At 34.1% G+C, this 16,986-nt stretch overlaps 1 protein-coding gene across 2 annotated transcripts in view; it reads left to right on the top strand.

The window, feature by feature from the left end:
* LOC140445120 (atrial natriuretic peptide-converting enzyme-like) overlaps positions 1–10,756 on the top strand; it is a 154,313-nt gene extending 143,557 nt beyond the window's left edge. Inside the window, exons 10-12 of one of the 2 annotated variants that reach the window (XM_072536951.1) lie at positions 2,505–2,727; positions 4,724–5,039; positions 7,894–10,754. In XM_072536951.1, coding sequence (XP_072393052.1) covers positions 2,505–2,727; positions 4,724–5,039; positions 7,894–8,079 — 725 coding nt within the window. In that variant the 3' untranslated portion in view covers positions 8,080–10,754. Of the gene's footprint in view, positions 1–2,504; positions 2,728–4,723; positions 5,040–7,893 lie in introns of both variants that reach the window. The other variant, XM_072536952.1, reaches the window with a different exon arrangement.
* Positions 10,757–16,986: the final 6,230 nt, after the last annotated feature.

Genomic DNA, 16,986 nt, shown 5'->3' on the forward strand with positions numbered 1-16,986 from the left:
AGAATCTTTAGTTATCTGGTGCCTAGAGACCATATTGACTACTTGTATCTTAGGGATATGCTTTTTCTGATATTATCCAACCCAATTTAGTATTGTGGCGAGCAAACCATCCTTTGTTTGATCTACTCTGTCAAGTAGTATTAAACTACATTCTTTTGGCTTCTAATTTAATATCTATTAGACCTCTTTCACTGAAATTTGGATCCTCCAGGAGTTAGTTCCCATGGATCTTTTATTTTATTTATATCTCCTTTTCTGACACTGTCCTACTGGCTGATACAGACACAAACTTACAGAGGGTTATAGACCACCTTAAGGATGCTTGTCGAGAGTTTGGAATGAAGATCAACGAAAAAAAAACAAAAGTAATGGTGATCCAAAGAAAACAGAATATCCCCTTACCTATAAAAATAAATGGGAATATTTTAGAACAGGTAAACCAATACAAATACCTTGGCTGTTGGATTAATTGCAAGCTGGACCCAGAACAAGAAATTAAAGCGAGAATTGCTCAAGCTAGGGATAGTTTCTTTAAGATGCGCGTTCTATTCTGCGATACACATATAAATATTAAATTGAGATTAAAACTTGTAAAGTGTTTTATCTGGTCTGTTCTTCTCTACGGAGTCGAAACATGGACTTTAAAAATAAAGAGCCTGAATAGAATCGAGGCATTTGAAATGTGGGTGTACCGTAGAATTTTAAAAATTCCTTGGACAGCACGAAAAACAAATGAAGAAGTACTAGCTAGACTCAATTTAGAAAAAGAACTATTGAGAACAGTCAAAAGGAGAAAAACCAGTTATTTGGGGCATTTGTTGCGCAACGAGAAATACTACATCCCTCAGTTGATAATAAAAGGCAAAATAGAAGGAAAGCGAGGAATTGGAAGAAAAAAATTGTCCTGGTTACGTAATATCAGAAACTGGACAGGACTTGGATTTGAGGAACTCTTAAGAACAGCTGAAGATAGACAAACGTTTGCCACCATAACCGCTAACCTCCATTGATGGAGACGGCACTTGAAGAAGAAGATATCTCCTTTTCTGGTAGATTCTTCGTTATTCGTCCTATGGCCCTCATTGCCAATTCTCGAAACTTGGGCGTGGGCAGCATTTCTTTTTATTCCGAAACTTGTAGCGGCCTACTCCATAATGAATTATAACTACGAGTCTTGGTCAATCAAGACTCTCTACTCTCGCCAATTGCGAGCTTTCTTTTTGAGTCTCTTACTCGTACTAATACCGTTGCAAGTAGTACCTCTTCATTTTGATGACTTACCCAGATTACGGTATTCTCTCGGCCCCTTGATGATTATTCGTTACTGTTCACCTCCGGTCCCACTAGAATTGGTTCTATTTTGTGGCCTTCTGTTTTCTTCAGAACTCCTTCTGTTACCATATCGAGCTTCTGAGCCACTAGAATTGGGTCTATTTTGTGGCCTTCTGTTTTCTTCATAATTCCTTCTGTTACCATATCAAGCTTCTGACCCACTAGAATTGGGTATATTTTGTGGCCTTCTGTTTTCAGAATTCCGTTTGTTATTATCTCGACCTTCTGACGTAAACTTCAAACAATGACTTAACGATCTTTATTGAGGTAAATATCCTGTTAGATTACACATTAAAAAGAGTTCAACCCCGATGTATAAACTCACAAACAAAACTAAAATTCGTCCATTGTCTTGTACCTTGTGACTTGTACTTTGAACCGAGTGCTTACACAAATATGATTCGAACTATGAAATTATTGCAAAAGAATTGAGCAACTGATCCAATTCTAGCGGAAAGTAAATAACCTCCTAATTCAGGTATAGATAGCTATTAATATTAAAATAGGTAAACAATATATACAAGTTTATAGGAAGTTAAGATTAATGTAAGATTATAAATAAAGGGGTTAAATTTGTGATTTTATAAACATATTGCCTGCAACTGGAGATTAACTGTTCGCAAATGACATTAACTGTTCGGTGCGTGGAAAGATCTACGCGCCTGATTGACTCCCTTGAAATCCTAACCCTCTAATCTATGCTTGAAATCTACAATCTACAACTTCTCGCTTGGGTTGATTTCTGGTATACTTCGTGAACAAGTTTTCTGTTTAGATTTTGTTCGACATCTAAAAATACATTGTTTTTTTTTTTTCGGTTTCCATGGTGAATTTAATATAAGAATTTTGGAATTTATCAAATATAAGAAATTTTAAATTCACGATCCACATGGCTTATATCACAAAAGTGTCATTCACATAACAGAATCACAGAATGGCTTTTTATTTGCTAATAATGGAAGAATTTTCGACGTTTTTAATCAAACTATTAGTATTTATTGTTAATTATTTTAAAATATTTAATAGTTTAATAATATTTTAATTTTTCCAAGTTTAATATTAAACATATGTATTGCGGAAGATTACGTTCTTATTTTGTGCTGTTCTACAACAGTACATAAGTTTTATTAACTTCTATTAATTTCTTAAGGTAATATAAATTTTATTTTCAGAATGTGGAATATCCGCAACTCATAGGCAGAATGGTCTGAAGACTTTATCAAAGATGGCCCAGCACGGTGATTGGCCTTGGCATACGACCCTTTTTAAAGAAGACGTCCATATATGTGATGGTACTCTGGTTTCTCCGGATTGGGTAGCCACAACAACATCCTGTTTTCAAGGTCAGCCTAAAGCGGAGTGGACTGCCAGGTTTGGGATAACCCGACTGTTCAGGTAAACAATACAGGTTAAAAGATGAATTTTTTCAAATTTTATTTCAAATATTTACCTATGGTAAGCAAAAATTCCATCTTAATTGTGTAATATAACAAACGATGGTCAGAGTTTCATATACATAAAATGAATAAGGCCGCGTTGCTCAGAGTCGGAACAGATATGTGGGTGTTTCTTACAAAAGTCTTACCACTATATAAACAAAAAAAATTAAAAAAAAATTAGGAAATATCAGCAACTAGAGCTTCTTCTTCTTTAAGTGCCATTTCCGCGACGAAGGTTGGCAATCATGATGGCTATTCTGACCTTCGAGGCAGCTGCTCTGAACAATAGCCTTGAACTGCAACCAAACCACTATCTCAGGTTCTTCAACCAGGAAACGCGTCTTCTTCCTACGCTTCTCCTACCCTCTACTTTTCCTTGAATTATGAGTCTCAAGATGTTGTATCCTTCGCATCTCATCACATGTCCGAGATATTGCAATTTCCTTTCTTTTATTGTATTTTCCATTTCCCTCTCTCTGTCTGTTCTCCTTAACAATTCTGTATTCGTGACTCTATCTACCCATGGAATCCTTAACAACTAGAGCTATATAGAGTTTAAATGAAATTTATTAAATTTTCATGCACCCTGTATAACAGATTCAATACAAATACACTATTATAGTGCCAATTAGAGAATCTTAAATAAATAATGCTTATTGAATTTATTGACAAATTTATTTGAAGAGAAACGTTTGACCTATATTTGTAAAATAAACACGATTCAATTTGAATTTTAAATAATTTGATCACCGGCAAGCAAAGCATTTCTACATAATGTTAAATTTAAATAATAATTAATAAATATTAAAATATATGGCCTACATAACATATAAACATAATACTATCTTTTAAAATAAAAGAATAAAACATTTTATGAAAGTTAATACAAATTTAAGGAATATTCTTTCATTTTGAATTCGCTCTTCGTGAAAAAGATAGGCACTGAATCAAAGAAGCGTATATATGAAACAAGATTATATAGTTACGTATTCCCAGACAAAGACAACCATAGTTCAGCAAAGGTGCTCTAATCATTCCCAATCCATCTTAGCCATTAAAAGTCTGCTTCAGCCCTGTTTAGTCGTTCATAAGTATCTATAAGTCCTCTATAAATCATACCTATTATGTCCTCTCTAGTCCGCAAGAAGAAATAACAACTAGGAGTAACTACCTATTTTCATTTCAAGAGAGACAAAATATAAAATTGAAAGACCAATAGCACTAAAGACGAACAGAGTACTCCAAATACTTGCAAAGAAAGATTACTGTTTTTCTTTTGTAATGAAGTGAGAGATAAAGCTATTAATACCCTATTTATACTAAAATCGATAGAGCATAGTCCATAGAAAAATTATAACAACTCACCTGGCTAACATTTTTGGGAAGAACAGCACAAGTGATGCGCTTTGTGGTCAGAAATGGAATGAAGCACTCTTTTTTGCGAACGACGTGCTTGCTCATCTAAATTAAGCCAAACGCCAAACGCCGGATGATCGTATGATCAAATGCAATCAATAAAAAAAAGTTATCGAAAAAGGCTTGTGTCATCTATCAGTAATCGATGATTTACCAAAACAAAATTTAATGTTTTCATTATTTAAAACACAATTCTGCGCAATATTGCGTTCTGAATTAAATAGAATTTAAATAAATATATAGATCCTTTGGATCGTTACAATTGTTAATAATTACACAAATAACACCGACTTATTTGCAGAAAATGTAAAGGTTTACTTTTCGTAGGTTTACATCAAATTTTTCAGATAGGAACATGGATTATTTAATTTAAAGATATTAAAATGCCACAATAAAATATCTTCAGAACCAATATTAAGAAACTGAACATTTAAATTCTCAAACATGATTTTTTTTACTAATTTGACTTGTGTAAGAGTATGTTTTTTTTAAATCACGTACCAATATTTTTTGCGACAGTTTTGTATTTTTTTTAGTTCAACCCCTTGGGAACAAGAGAGAAGAATTATCGGCATGATAAAATCCCCAGTAGAAGGTAGTACCATAGCTCTTATTAAACTAGACAAGCCTGTAACCTTGAACGACTTCGTGAGGCCCGTATGTCTTCCTAAGGAGAACATGGGTTTACCATCCGAACAATTGCAGTGCAATACTTTAGGATGGACCAGAAATAGAGAACAGCTTCAGAGAGTCCAGGTCAAGCTAGTAGATAAAGAAAAATGCGAGAATATCAGTATATCCAGTGTCAACAGTATCTGTACTGAAGCGTTTTACGGAGAAAATGATTGTAATGTAAGTATTTTTTGTTAAAGATTTATATGTTCTGAAATTTTTTTTAATGTTAATCTTTAGCTCTTCTTATCGTTGTATGAAGCAAAAGAGAAATGGCTGGAAACAAAATGCGTGGAAATAGAAGAACTACAATAAAGGCACGATTTTTTTAATTTACATAAAAAGGTAAAAGAGTTTACATCGACTACCAAGAGAACGACTTTTCACACCATGCTGAACACGGATGGCAAACTGCTAGAATCAACGGAAGATAAAAAAAGTAAAAGTCCTACTAAAAATCGTACATAATCGTATCTATAGAAAGTGCGAAACAACCATCGGAGACGATCAGTTTGGATTCAGAGCCGGCATGGGAACGAGAGAAGCCCTGTTCAGTTTACTAGTTCTCGCCCAAAAATGCTACGACCAACAGAAAGATATATTTATATGCTTTATAGACTTGGAAAAAGCATTTGATAGAGTAAGACACGACCTACTATTAGAATGTTTGCAAGAAGTCGGTTTAAATGGAAAAGACATCAAATTCTTAAAAAACTTGTACTGGAACCAAAACGCCAGAGTTAGGATCGAAGGTTCCACATCCGCAGAAGTAGAAATTAGGAGGGGAATTAGACAGGGGTGTGTTCTGTCGCCTCTGCTGTTTAATCTGTACTCCGAGTTTCTATTTAAAGAAGCATTGGAGGATTCCAAGGATGGAGTCAATGTGAATGGCGTAAATATCAACAGTATCAGATACGCCGATGATACAGTGTTAATTGCGGATTCCGACTTAGGTCTACAACGACTCATCGACAAGACCAACTCGACCTGTGAGCAATTTGGTATGAAAATAAACATTAAAAAAACCAAAGTGATGTCAATCCGAAAAAACCAAAACGTACCTCAACCTTGCATAATAAATGGACACATTTTAGAACAGGTCAATAGATTTAAGTACCTGGGATATTGGATCGATATCAGCCTAAATCCTGATCTAGAAATAAGATCGAGAATAGAACAGGCCAGAAAATCTTTCGAAAAAATAAAAAAACTGCTTTGTGATTCTCGAATAAAACTCGAAATTCGACTACATTTATCAAAATGCTACGTCTGGTCGACTCTTCTATATGCAGTTGAAACGTGGACCCTTAAAACATCAACCATAAATAAATTAGAGGCCTTTGAAATGTGGATCTACCGGAGAATATTCAAAATTTCATGGACATCGCATACCTCAAACGAAGAAGTGCTGCATAGAATAGGCAAGGAAAGAGAACTTTTTAACACAGTAAAAGTTAGAAAAACATCATACCTAGGCCACATACTGAGAAATAATAAGTACCGATATGCCCAACTTATAGTGAAAGGAAAAATCGAGGGAAAGAGAGGCCTAGGAAGGAAAAGACTATCGTGGCTCAGAAACATTCGACAATGGACAGGGCTAAATTTTGAACAGCTAATAAGAACAGCTGAAGATAGAGAAGAGTTTAAAATTGTAGTAGCCAACCTCCATTGAGGAGAGGGCACTTTAAGAAGAAGATCGTTGTATGATGATATGAGTACCGTATCGATCATATATGCTAGTACTTGGGTTGAAGGCTAGGGTATAGTTTATATTTAATACCACTTGTCTTGACAGCTCCTTTTAACGCTGTGTTGATGAGATTGATTAACTACTGATTAGTATCTTCTCTAATCCCCGTTTCAACTTCGATTGTATTTTGATACCTTCTACTATGATTTTTGCTTGAGGTACTTTCCATTGTCATTCACGTTATTCTGATTGCATTTACTGGAATGACTTTGTTTTTCCATTCTTTTAACAATTTATTTGCTCTCGATGCAGCAAAAGCCTTTTTTGGAACATACGAACAGGATGCTTAGTTCTCTTTTGTGGTCATCCCAATTTTCAGCGTTTTCTGGCAAAGCAATCTTCAGTGTTTAAATCTCTGGCTGTCATTGCATCTTAGCTATCTTCTCTCCATGACCGTCTTGATCTACCTCGATTTCTTCTAGTGGGCGGAGCCCATTTTTTTATCTTTTTTGTCCATCTATTTTTAAGCATTCTCTGCAGGTGTCCATACCAGTTTGATCTTTTGGCTTCGATAGTATCTATTAAGTCTAAGTCAATTTCCATTTCTCTCCTAATGTCTGCGTTCCTCACCCTATCAAGTCTAGTATGTTGGCAACATCGTCTCCAATAGTCCATTTCCATTGACTTAATTTTTTATTTGTTTATTTGACTGATTTCCGAAAGTTCGGCGCCGTACACCCAATACTTTCTATTATTATTTTATAAATTCTTCTGTTATTTTCTTTTGTTATTTTATTATTCCACACTAGTCCTTGTAGCTCTCTAGTGGCTGATCCTAGAATGTATTTCTTTGTTACTCCCTGCTTTTGATGTTATTTTTACTCTATCTGCTTTTTTGTAGATGTTAATATATGCTTTTGTCCACTCCAGTGGTAAGTTATGTCCTTTATAGAATACAATGAAAACATACGCTAGTAATTCCCGCAATACTTGTAGGCTGTATTTTTGTAATTCGTACGGTATACCTTGTGGACCGCATGCTTTTCGATTTTTTTAATATCTTTCTTCTATTAAAGCTATTCGATTCACTTCTTTTACCTCTCTGTTTGATTTTACGTATGTTTGTCTATCATCTGGGTCATTTGTTTGCAGCCACTTTTGATATACTTGTTTCTTGTTTTGTACTGCATTAGCGAATGAATGTCTTGATGTACATCTATGACCTGTTTACGTATCAGTAAATTGATTAAATGGCAGATGTCAACTTTTTTGATACTTTAGTAGTAATAGGTACACGTGCTGTAAATATATAAACATGTATTGAATAATTTAATTTTTTAGGAGGAAGAATTTGCAGGTACCCCCATGATATGTCAGTACAAAAAAGATGAAAGATGGTTTTTAACAGGAATCACTAACTGGAGAATAGCTTGTGCGAAAAATGGTTCAGAACGTCCTAGATTATACGACAAAATATCGTCTAACGTTAAATGGATCAAAGACACTATCAGCAATGACGAAAGATGAAGCAAAACAGTAAAATAATGATATAAATGGACAAAGTTTCGAGCAAATAAACATTGTTTTACTTCTGAAAGTTTGCTTCGGAAAACCAGTTTTGTGATTTGTAGTTTGAGTTGTGCCAATAAGGGAACTGATTTTAAAAGAGATATTAGTTAAGTTAAATAAAAATCATCAATAATTTTAGGCTAAGTAATTACGAAGATTATTTTGTAAATTCTTAGATAATCCCCAATACTTTGCTTCTTAAAGAGCTCTCTCTCTTGCTATCGTCATTTTCTCGAGATTTGAGTAGGAAAATATCTTATCAAAAAATGTTTTAATATTGAAAAAACATAGTTTTAGTTGCCAGATCTATACCTGTAACGAGAATTTATATCTATACCTGTACGCCAGATATACCAGATAATATTATGATCGATTTTTTAATATTGTTCTGAAGCTATTTTCTTGTGGCATGTTAAAGTAATTACTATTTAAATGGAAATAAGCCACAATTAAAGGTTAAAGTACGTTTATTGACGTTCCAATTTCCACTTCGGAAATCGTTCTCAAAATACAAACGTTTGTATTTTGAGACCAACAACATTTAACATTCAGTTGTTCTCCAACAAATGTGGAGAACAACTGAATGTTAAATTTATTGTCAAATTATTTATCATATATAATTGCGAATCTTCTTTCAGATTCTGAAACTTCTTCTCCAAGTGACTTAAGAAAACAAACTCACAAAAGTTTCACCACAAAAAACAATGCGAGTTTGAACAGGTAATCCAGTATGAGTATTTTGAAGCAGGTATAACAAATATATGTGGGCAACACCAGTGCTGAATTTATTTCATGGGCCGCCGGGGGCTAAGTCATACTATACCGCCACTCTCCAGTAGGTATAGATCCGTCTATACCTACTCTTTCCATCGTGCATTCTGCTGCATATTGCACAATAAAATTTAGGGACTGGGCTGCATATGATACGTATTTTGCCAAACTATTCCTAGATTTTATTCGGGCTTGGAGACCACTATAAACGCCAGACATGTTATTCGCATTGTCATACGATTGTCCCCTGCAGTCATCGATATTTATATTCCGGTTGAACAAATTTTTTAAAATGCTGGCTTCCATATCTTTGGCTTTGTGGCCAGTGTTGTCTAAAAATTGTATGGATGAATCATCTCGATGTGATGAAGATCCTGCTGCAAATTTTATTTTATTAAAAAAGTAACTAAAACAGTCAAATAAACCTACCTTCTAAAACATCTGAAACTGTTACAATTGGATCGTCTGGAAAAGAAGTGCTCGTTGGTATACTTGCCTGGATTTGGTAAAAAAAAGCTGAATCTTGGGGGATTTTTTTAATACTGCATTTAATTTTTGTTGTTTTTCTAACTTTTGTTGTTTCCAGAATGCACCTCCTTCCTTTCCGCTCATTTTTAGAAACGTCACGAAAACACTTCACTAATAAATAAGTAAAATTTGAGACTAGTCTCGAAAACTGCGCTGACGACGAGACGAAGTTTTATTACCATGCTATTTTAGAAAATCAACCCTATAAATTTGAAATATCCACATATTAAAACGTGATGGGAGCGACGTACCGCCTCTCAAAATTTTCCGCCGGGGCCTAATAGTCCCATAGCCCCCCCCCCCTTAATTCGGCACTGGGTAACAGTATAAAGTTAATAAATATATCACCAACAGAGACTCTTAAGTTTATATAACACTGGTTTTAAGTTACGTCTTGTTTGCAACAACATACTAGCATTTCTTTAATAGTAATTCTTAGTATAAAGGCATAAAACATTCTGTCACTTCTGCCATTAGCTGATGATCTTACTCAAGTATCTATGTCATTTATAGGCGAAGTGAGCCTTGAGATCTGTCAATTGTTACGAATCGGTGTTAAAATTTTAGGATTTTTTCTTAACGAGAGACACGCCCTGTTTAGATGCAGACCCTATTCTTCAGAATTAATGTTAATCGCAATCGTTATTAATATTAATAGCAACTCTCGATATTGTTCTACATACAACGGTTGATTTTTCATATTGACAAAAACGACCGTTCTTCTTATGTTGATTCAAACAAACAAAGAAATACTTAACATTATAATCATGAATGTGTTGCTTGTGTGAGTCCATTTCAAAAGGTAAAAGAAATAATAAGTTAGACTTACTCACAATCAATTTAATTTAACTAATCGGACGACCGGTTTCGCTTTCTATAATATGCAAAGCATCTTCAGGTCACGATACAAAGTTAAAATGCTGAAAATAATAATCCCATATTAGGGTGTTGTCTAATAAAGATAAAACAAAGGTAGGTGATATAAATTATATAAATTACAGTAATTATGCCAATATTACATGTCTGTGGTTTTATAAATGAATAAAATGTTTAAGCAGACAAGGTAAGACCCACAAATTGGTAAAATAGTCTATTAAACTGTAATGAATTAATAAATAAACAAATAAATAAACATTACTTACATGCCGGTACTCTATTAATTGATGGTTGAAAGAACATGGTTCAAACTATCTTGTATTGTTGATTGGAGAACTCAGGTCAACTATTGTAATTGTTTAACAGTAAACGGGGAAGTTCTTGAGGAGACAGATTTTATCCAATGAAGTAGAGATAGGTGAAATGTATTGTTTGTTTGATGAAAGTAATGTTCTATACCATTAAGTTTTTTAAAGTTATTTATATTTATTCTGGAGATATATTTATGAAATGTGTATATAAATAAATATAAATAATAATAAATATAAATAATAATATAAATAATAATATATAAATAAGAATAAATATAAATAACTTTAAAGAACTTAATGGTATAGAACATTACTTTCATCAAACAAACAATACATTTCACCTATCTCTACTTCATTGGATAAAATCTGTCTCCTCAAGAACTTCCCAGTTTACTGTTAAACAATTACAATAGTTGATCTGAGTTCTCCAATCAACAATACAAGATAGTTTGAACCATGTTCTTTCAACCATCAATTAATAGAGTACCGGCATGTAAGTAATGTTTATTTATTTGTTTATTTATTAATTCATTACAGTTTAATAGACTATTTTACCAATTTGTGGGTCTTACCTTGTCTGCTTAAACATTTTATTCATTTATAAAACCACAGACATGTAATATTGGCATAATTACTGTAATTTATATAATTTATATCACCTACCTTTGTTTTATCTTTATTAGACAACACCCTAATATGGGATTATTATTTTCAGCATTTTAACTTTGTATCGTGACCTGAAGATGCTTTGCATATTATAGAAAGCGAAACCGGTCGTCCGATTAGTTAAATTAAATTGATTGTGAGTAAGTCTAACTTATTATTTCTTTTACCTTACTTAACATTATGTTTTGTTGTTCTTATGTACAAGGAACGAGAACTACAAAGAGAGCACGATTCTTTTGGAGCTTTGACCAATCTAGGCTTTCTTGTATAGACTTGACGTCACGGTTTGCTAAGATTTTGTCAGATCGGATTTGTGATATTTTTAATATAAAGTAAGAAAGCTTTAACTTTTGTATAAACACAATTTCTAGATGTTTTAACTATTTTCGAAATTTTTATAACTCCAGTTGTTTGTTTAGGTTGATGATTGGAGTTATTGAAATACCAGTCCATGTGTTAGGCTCCCCATAATATTTTGACATCTCATTGCTCTGTTCGACTTATCCACCTGTTTTCTTACTTCTCGCTTTTTGTGTGTAGATATTTTGATTTCAAAATATCGTAATTCATGTGTAACTTCACTTTTCTGACTCCAGATCAAAGTGTCATTCACGTAACCGAACAACCACAATAATTTTTTATCTGCTAGTTATAAGGCTTGTTGGTTGTTTTCATTAAAATATTTCCAGGTCATTCACAAAGCGTGAGATTGCTTTTAGGGGGTTGGGCTCATCCTAATATCCGTGAAGTTTTCATTTGGATTTTGTTTGCAATATCGAAGAATATAGACGCATATGCGTCTATGTATATTCTTTGGCAATATCTTGCGATTATGTGCTTCGAGAGTGCGGTAGCGAAGTTATAACTTTGGATCAAACACTTACTTCTGATATTCCCGTTCTGAAATATTAAGAAAATGATTCTTGTCATACTGTTCATTATAATATTTGAAACACTGTCCTTGAAAGCTTTTATTCGGTACTTTAGGAAGATTGAAAATTAGAACGGTGATTTTATTTTTGTTCCCACATTGCAATAGATTACATATTTCTAAAAATTTTCAGAACAATCTTGTTCATAAGAACATACTGATTTACTGCTTAGCTTATAAAAAACCATCTTATAGTATTGATCAAATAAGTATACAAAATTATTGATGACGTTTATTTTTGCTGCTGGAACGATATTTGAAAATAAATAAACAACTGTATTGTAAATAAAATTAATAGATTTTTATCTTTTAAAGATAATTTTAATTGTACATATTTTTAAAATAAATTATGACTGATAATCTACATTCTATTGAAAATATTTTAGCACATTTTTAACTTCCAGGAAATTAATTAACGTATTTTATTATTTAGAGTTTTCGGAATTCCAAAGCTGCTTAGAATAAATATGGATTTATGAGTTTTGGATATAGCAATAAAGTTCACTTGAAATCCGAGTTAATTTATAAGAAGTATATCCAACACAATATTTCTCAAAAATGACAAAAATTTTCATACATGTTCATAACAATTTTGACATCTTAGACTATGACAGTAGAGGCTTGAGTCGTATTACCTGGGGATGGTTTAAATCGGTTGTTCACACAGTAGTACCACTGTGAACATCTAATTCAAACTATACTGGAAACCTCATCTATCATAGCTTTTAAAATTGTGACCGATGAATCGCGCATAAAAATATATCAGGTTACATGAGAATATCATAAAAATATCATAAAAATATTACATATGTTAATAAAGTATTAACATTTTCATTATATTTTTTGGAATATACTTAGTGCAAGAATAGTAACTTAAATTAAAATATAAACCTAAAGAGAAATTTGAGAAAAACCAAATTTATATTGTTACCAAGAGGGAAATATGTTTCACACGAATTTAACAAACTGTATATTTTATCTTGTTAATTATTTAAAATAAAGGATTTTTTGTTTTTTTTTGCTGTCTAAAAATGTAACTCATTACCTTAACACTTACGAAATAAAGAAGATTCTTACATTGCGTCTGCTTCTGTATGTACTGTTAATATATATATATATATATATATATATATATATATATATATATATATATATATATATATATATATATATATATATATATATATATATATATAAATATATATATATATATATATATATATATATATATATATATATATATATAAACTTAGAGCTAAGATTAATATTATTATAAAAATTAATATTAAACTCACCAGTCTTCCGGGTTGAACCGCGTCGATATCCATTTTGCCGAGCTTTCGACATCCTCTCTGATGTCTTCTTCAGGGCTTCCGAGGTCTCAGTCTCCCGAGCCCCCAGACACTACTACACTCACTAGTCACTTCTAGTTCACTCACTGGTTCACTACTACGACTGGGACCAGGGGACGGTTCATTTATACCGTCGATGGTGACGTGGCCTAGGTGGGGGTTAAGGTGGGGATTGGCGCGAGAGTTGGCGCGAACATTTCCGACAGTGGGATTTTGATTCGAAGATGGAGGGGGCGATATTTTGTTTATGAGAGGTCTCCATGTAGAAGGTAACCGTATGGCGTCATCTCTTTTATTAAGGCAATTTGGTCTTTTTTCTATTTCTATGGCTTCTCGGATAATTCTTGGTTTATAAAAGCGGATGGGAGCTATGGTTCTGGAGTTTTCGAAATCAATTTTGTGACCTGTATGAAGATGGTGTTGACCGAGAGCTGAAATTGAATCGGAATTGCGAACAGAAATGGAATGTTCATAAATCCTATTTTGAATTCTACGATTTGTTTGGCCTATATAGGATCGGGGACAGTCTGCACAAGGAATTTCATAAACTCCGTGCTGTTCGTTTGGAATATTGTCTTTGATTGATCGAACAAGAGATGAAAGTTTTTGTTGGGGGGTAAATATTGTTTTTTATTCCTCTTGGTTTAAGAATTTTGTCGATTTTGTCAGTGACACCTTTGATGTAAGGAAGAAACGCTTTCGTATGATAAGGGTCTGAGTCTTTGGATTGAGATTGAGTGGGAGATTGATGTCTGTGGATGCTCCTATTGATGTGATTTTCGCGGTAGCCATTTTGGATGAGGGCTTGTTTTAAACAAGAAAGCTCAGCGGATCTACTTGCATCATCGGAAAGGCGTATTGATCTGGATACAAGAGTATTAATGACTGAATTAATTTGTGAAGGTGTGTGGTGAGAGTTGGCATGCAAGTAACGATTGGTATGTGTGGGTTTTCGATAGACAGAGTAATGAAAACCTTGGGATTGGTGTTTCTTTATGAAAACATCTAGAAACGGTAGGGATGAATCAGTTTCTACCTCCATCGTGAACTGGATACTAGGATGTATACCATTCAGATGAGTTTGGAAAGACACCAAAGCATCCCTGCCATGGGGCCAAATGACGAATGTATCGTCAACATATCGTAGCCAACATGTGGGTTTGAGCATTGATGTGGATAGTGCTCGGGTCTCGAAGTCTTCCCTAAAGATATTGGCAATCACTGGAGATAGAGGGGAGCCCATTGGGGCACCATTTATTTGTCTGTAGAATTGATTTTGGAAGATGAAATAGGTGTTGGACATACAATGTTTAATGAGAGATAAGTGGTCTTGTTGGATACTGTACTTAGTTTTCAGAATGTTTAGAGTTTCATCTATAGGAATGTTTGTAAAAAGTGAGACAATATCGAAACTTACTAGAATGTCTGACGGTGATATAGGGTATTGTTTAAGAAGTTCGATGAAATGAAAAGAGTTTTTGACGAAGGATGAAGCATTTTCGGCGAAAGGTTGTAGAGTTTTGGCCAAATACTTGGCCAATGGTTGTGTAGGGCAGTTGTATGCACTGACAATGGGACGTAGAGGAATATCGGGTTTGTGAATTTTGGGGAGGCCATATATTCGAGGTGTTCTTGAAGACTTTTCACGAGGAATTAGAGATTTTTTGATGTCAACAGGAAGAGAGGTTTTATTGATAATGGCTTTTGTTGCTTTTGTTACAAAATATCGCCCCCTCCATCTTCGAATCAAAATCCCACTGTCGGAAATGTTCGCGCCAACTCTCGCGCCAATCCCCACCCTAACCCCCACCTAGGCCACGTCACCATCGACGGTATAAATGAACCGTCCCCTGGTCCCAGTCGTAGTAGTGAACCAGTGAGTGAACTAGAAGTGACTAGTGAGTGTAGTAGTGTCTGGGGGCTCGGGAGACTGAGACCTCGGAAGCCCTGAAGAAGACATCAGAGAGGATGTCGAAAGCTCGGCAAAATGGATATCGACGCGGTTCAACCCGGAAGACTGGTGAGTTTAATATTAATTTTTATAATAATATTAATCTTAGCTCTAAGTTTAATTGTACTAACCGCGGAAATCTTTCCGAACATATATATATATATATATATATATATATATATATATATATATATGTTATAAACTAAACTGCTCATCACCAGAGTAAAAGATTAAAAATATATGTGTACATCATACGTATTCCGAATAAAGTATCCGCCTCATATTGGCGGGATACTGACTACAATACATAGGGCAGTCCTTCAATGGGAATTCTGGCATATATACAACAATACAAGCGGGTGTGGGGTAATACTGCACTTTGATTGTATTGGTGGTGAGTTAGCTAAATCGTACAGGACAAGATGCTGAGAGAAAATACATTTAACCATAAAATGTCCGATGTCCGAAAATCTTTTCAGGCCATAATAATGAAAAAGCCTCCAATGGCTTTTTCATTAGCTTTTTCATAATTATTTTCAGCCTCAAATAATTATACTGAAATAATGGCATCTCAGGTGAGTTCGTGGCATTAGTAGATGCGCTTAGAAGAAGGAGTGTGCAGTAACTTGCTTGCATTCAAGCGCTAACTATTGTCGTATTAGCAATGTGATAAAATCTCTCTGGGTCGGCAGCTAGATGAAACAATTTCTCGACCGTTCGACCTCTCCGTTGTCTAATATTATGCAGCCAGAACAGTTGTTTTCTTCCGACCCAGCGTTTTCCTTCGATTTTTGTCCTGAATGATCAACCGGAGTAAGCGATATTTAGGGCCTCTCACTATATTGTGATCAAACTATTGGACTATTGGACCTTTCTCATTTTGATGATGTTGATCAATGCTCGCTCCTTGTGAATGGTCTCTAGCACACGTTCGTTAGATAGGTCTTGAAGGTTTTCTAGACTCTCTGCCATTATGGCGGTGTCATCTGTGTATCTGATGTTATTAATAATTTCACCCCCGATCTTAACACCTTCGCGACGAAGTGTTAAGATATTTAATGCTATCTCAAAAACTGGTTCAGTGTAGGCATTAAACAACATCGGTTTCATAATACATCCCTGTCTGACACCACCTTTAATATAAACTTTAGTTGAAGCCTCTTGATCCACATAAATACAAACGATTCTACTCCTAGTAAAGATTTTTGTGCAATCTAATATCATACGCGTCCAGACCAACTAAATATATGCATTGAAATAGTAATGTATGTGGTACTCTATCAAAGGCTGTGGTAATCTATAAAACATACGTAAATATTTTTCCTAACCTCAATGTTCTTTTGTAAGAGTTTTATCATTCAAAAAGGAGCTTCCCGAGTACCTATACCGTTTTGGAAACTAAACTGCTCATCACCAGAGTAAAAGATTAAAAATATATGTGTACATCATACGTATTCCGAATAAAGTATCCGCCTCATA

The sequence above is a fragment of the Diabrotica undecimpunctata genome, chromosome 7 (genome assembly GCF_040954645.1).
Source record: "Diabrotica undecimpunctata isolate CICGRU chromosome 7, icDiaUnde3, whole genome shotgun sequence".
Taxonomy (NCBI): Eukaryota; Metazoa; Arthropoda; class Insecta; order Coleoptera; family Chrysomelidae; genus Diabrotica; species Diabrotica undecimpunctata.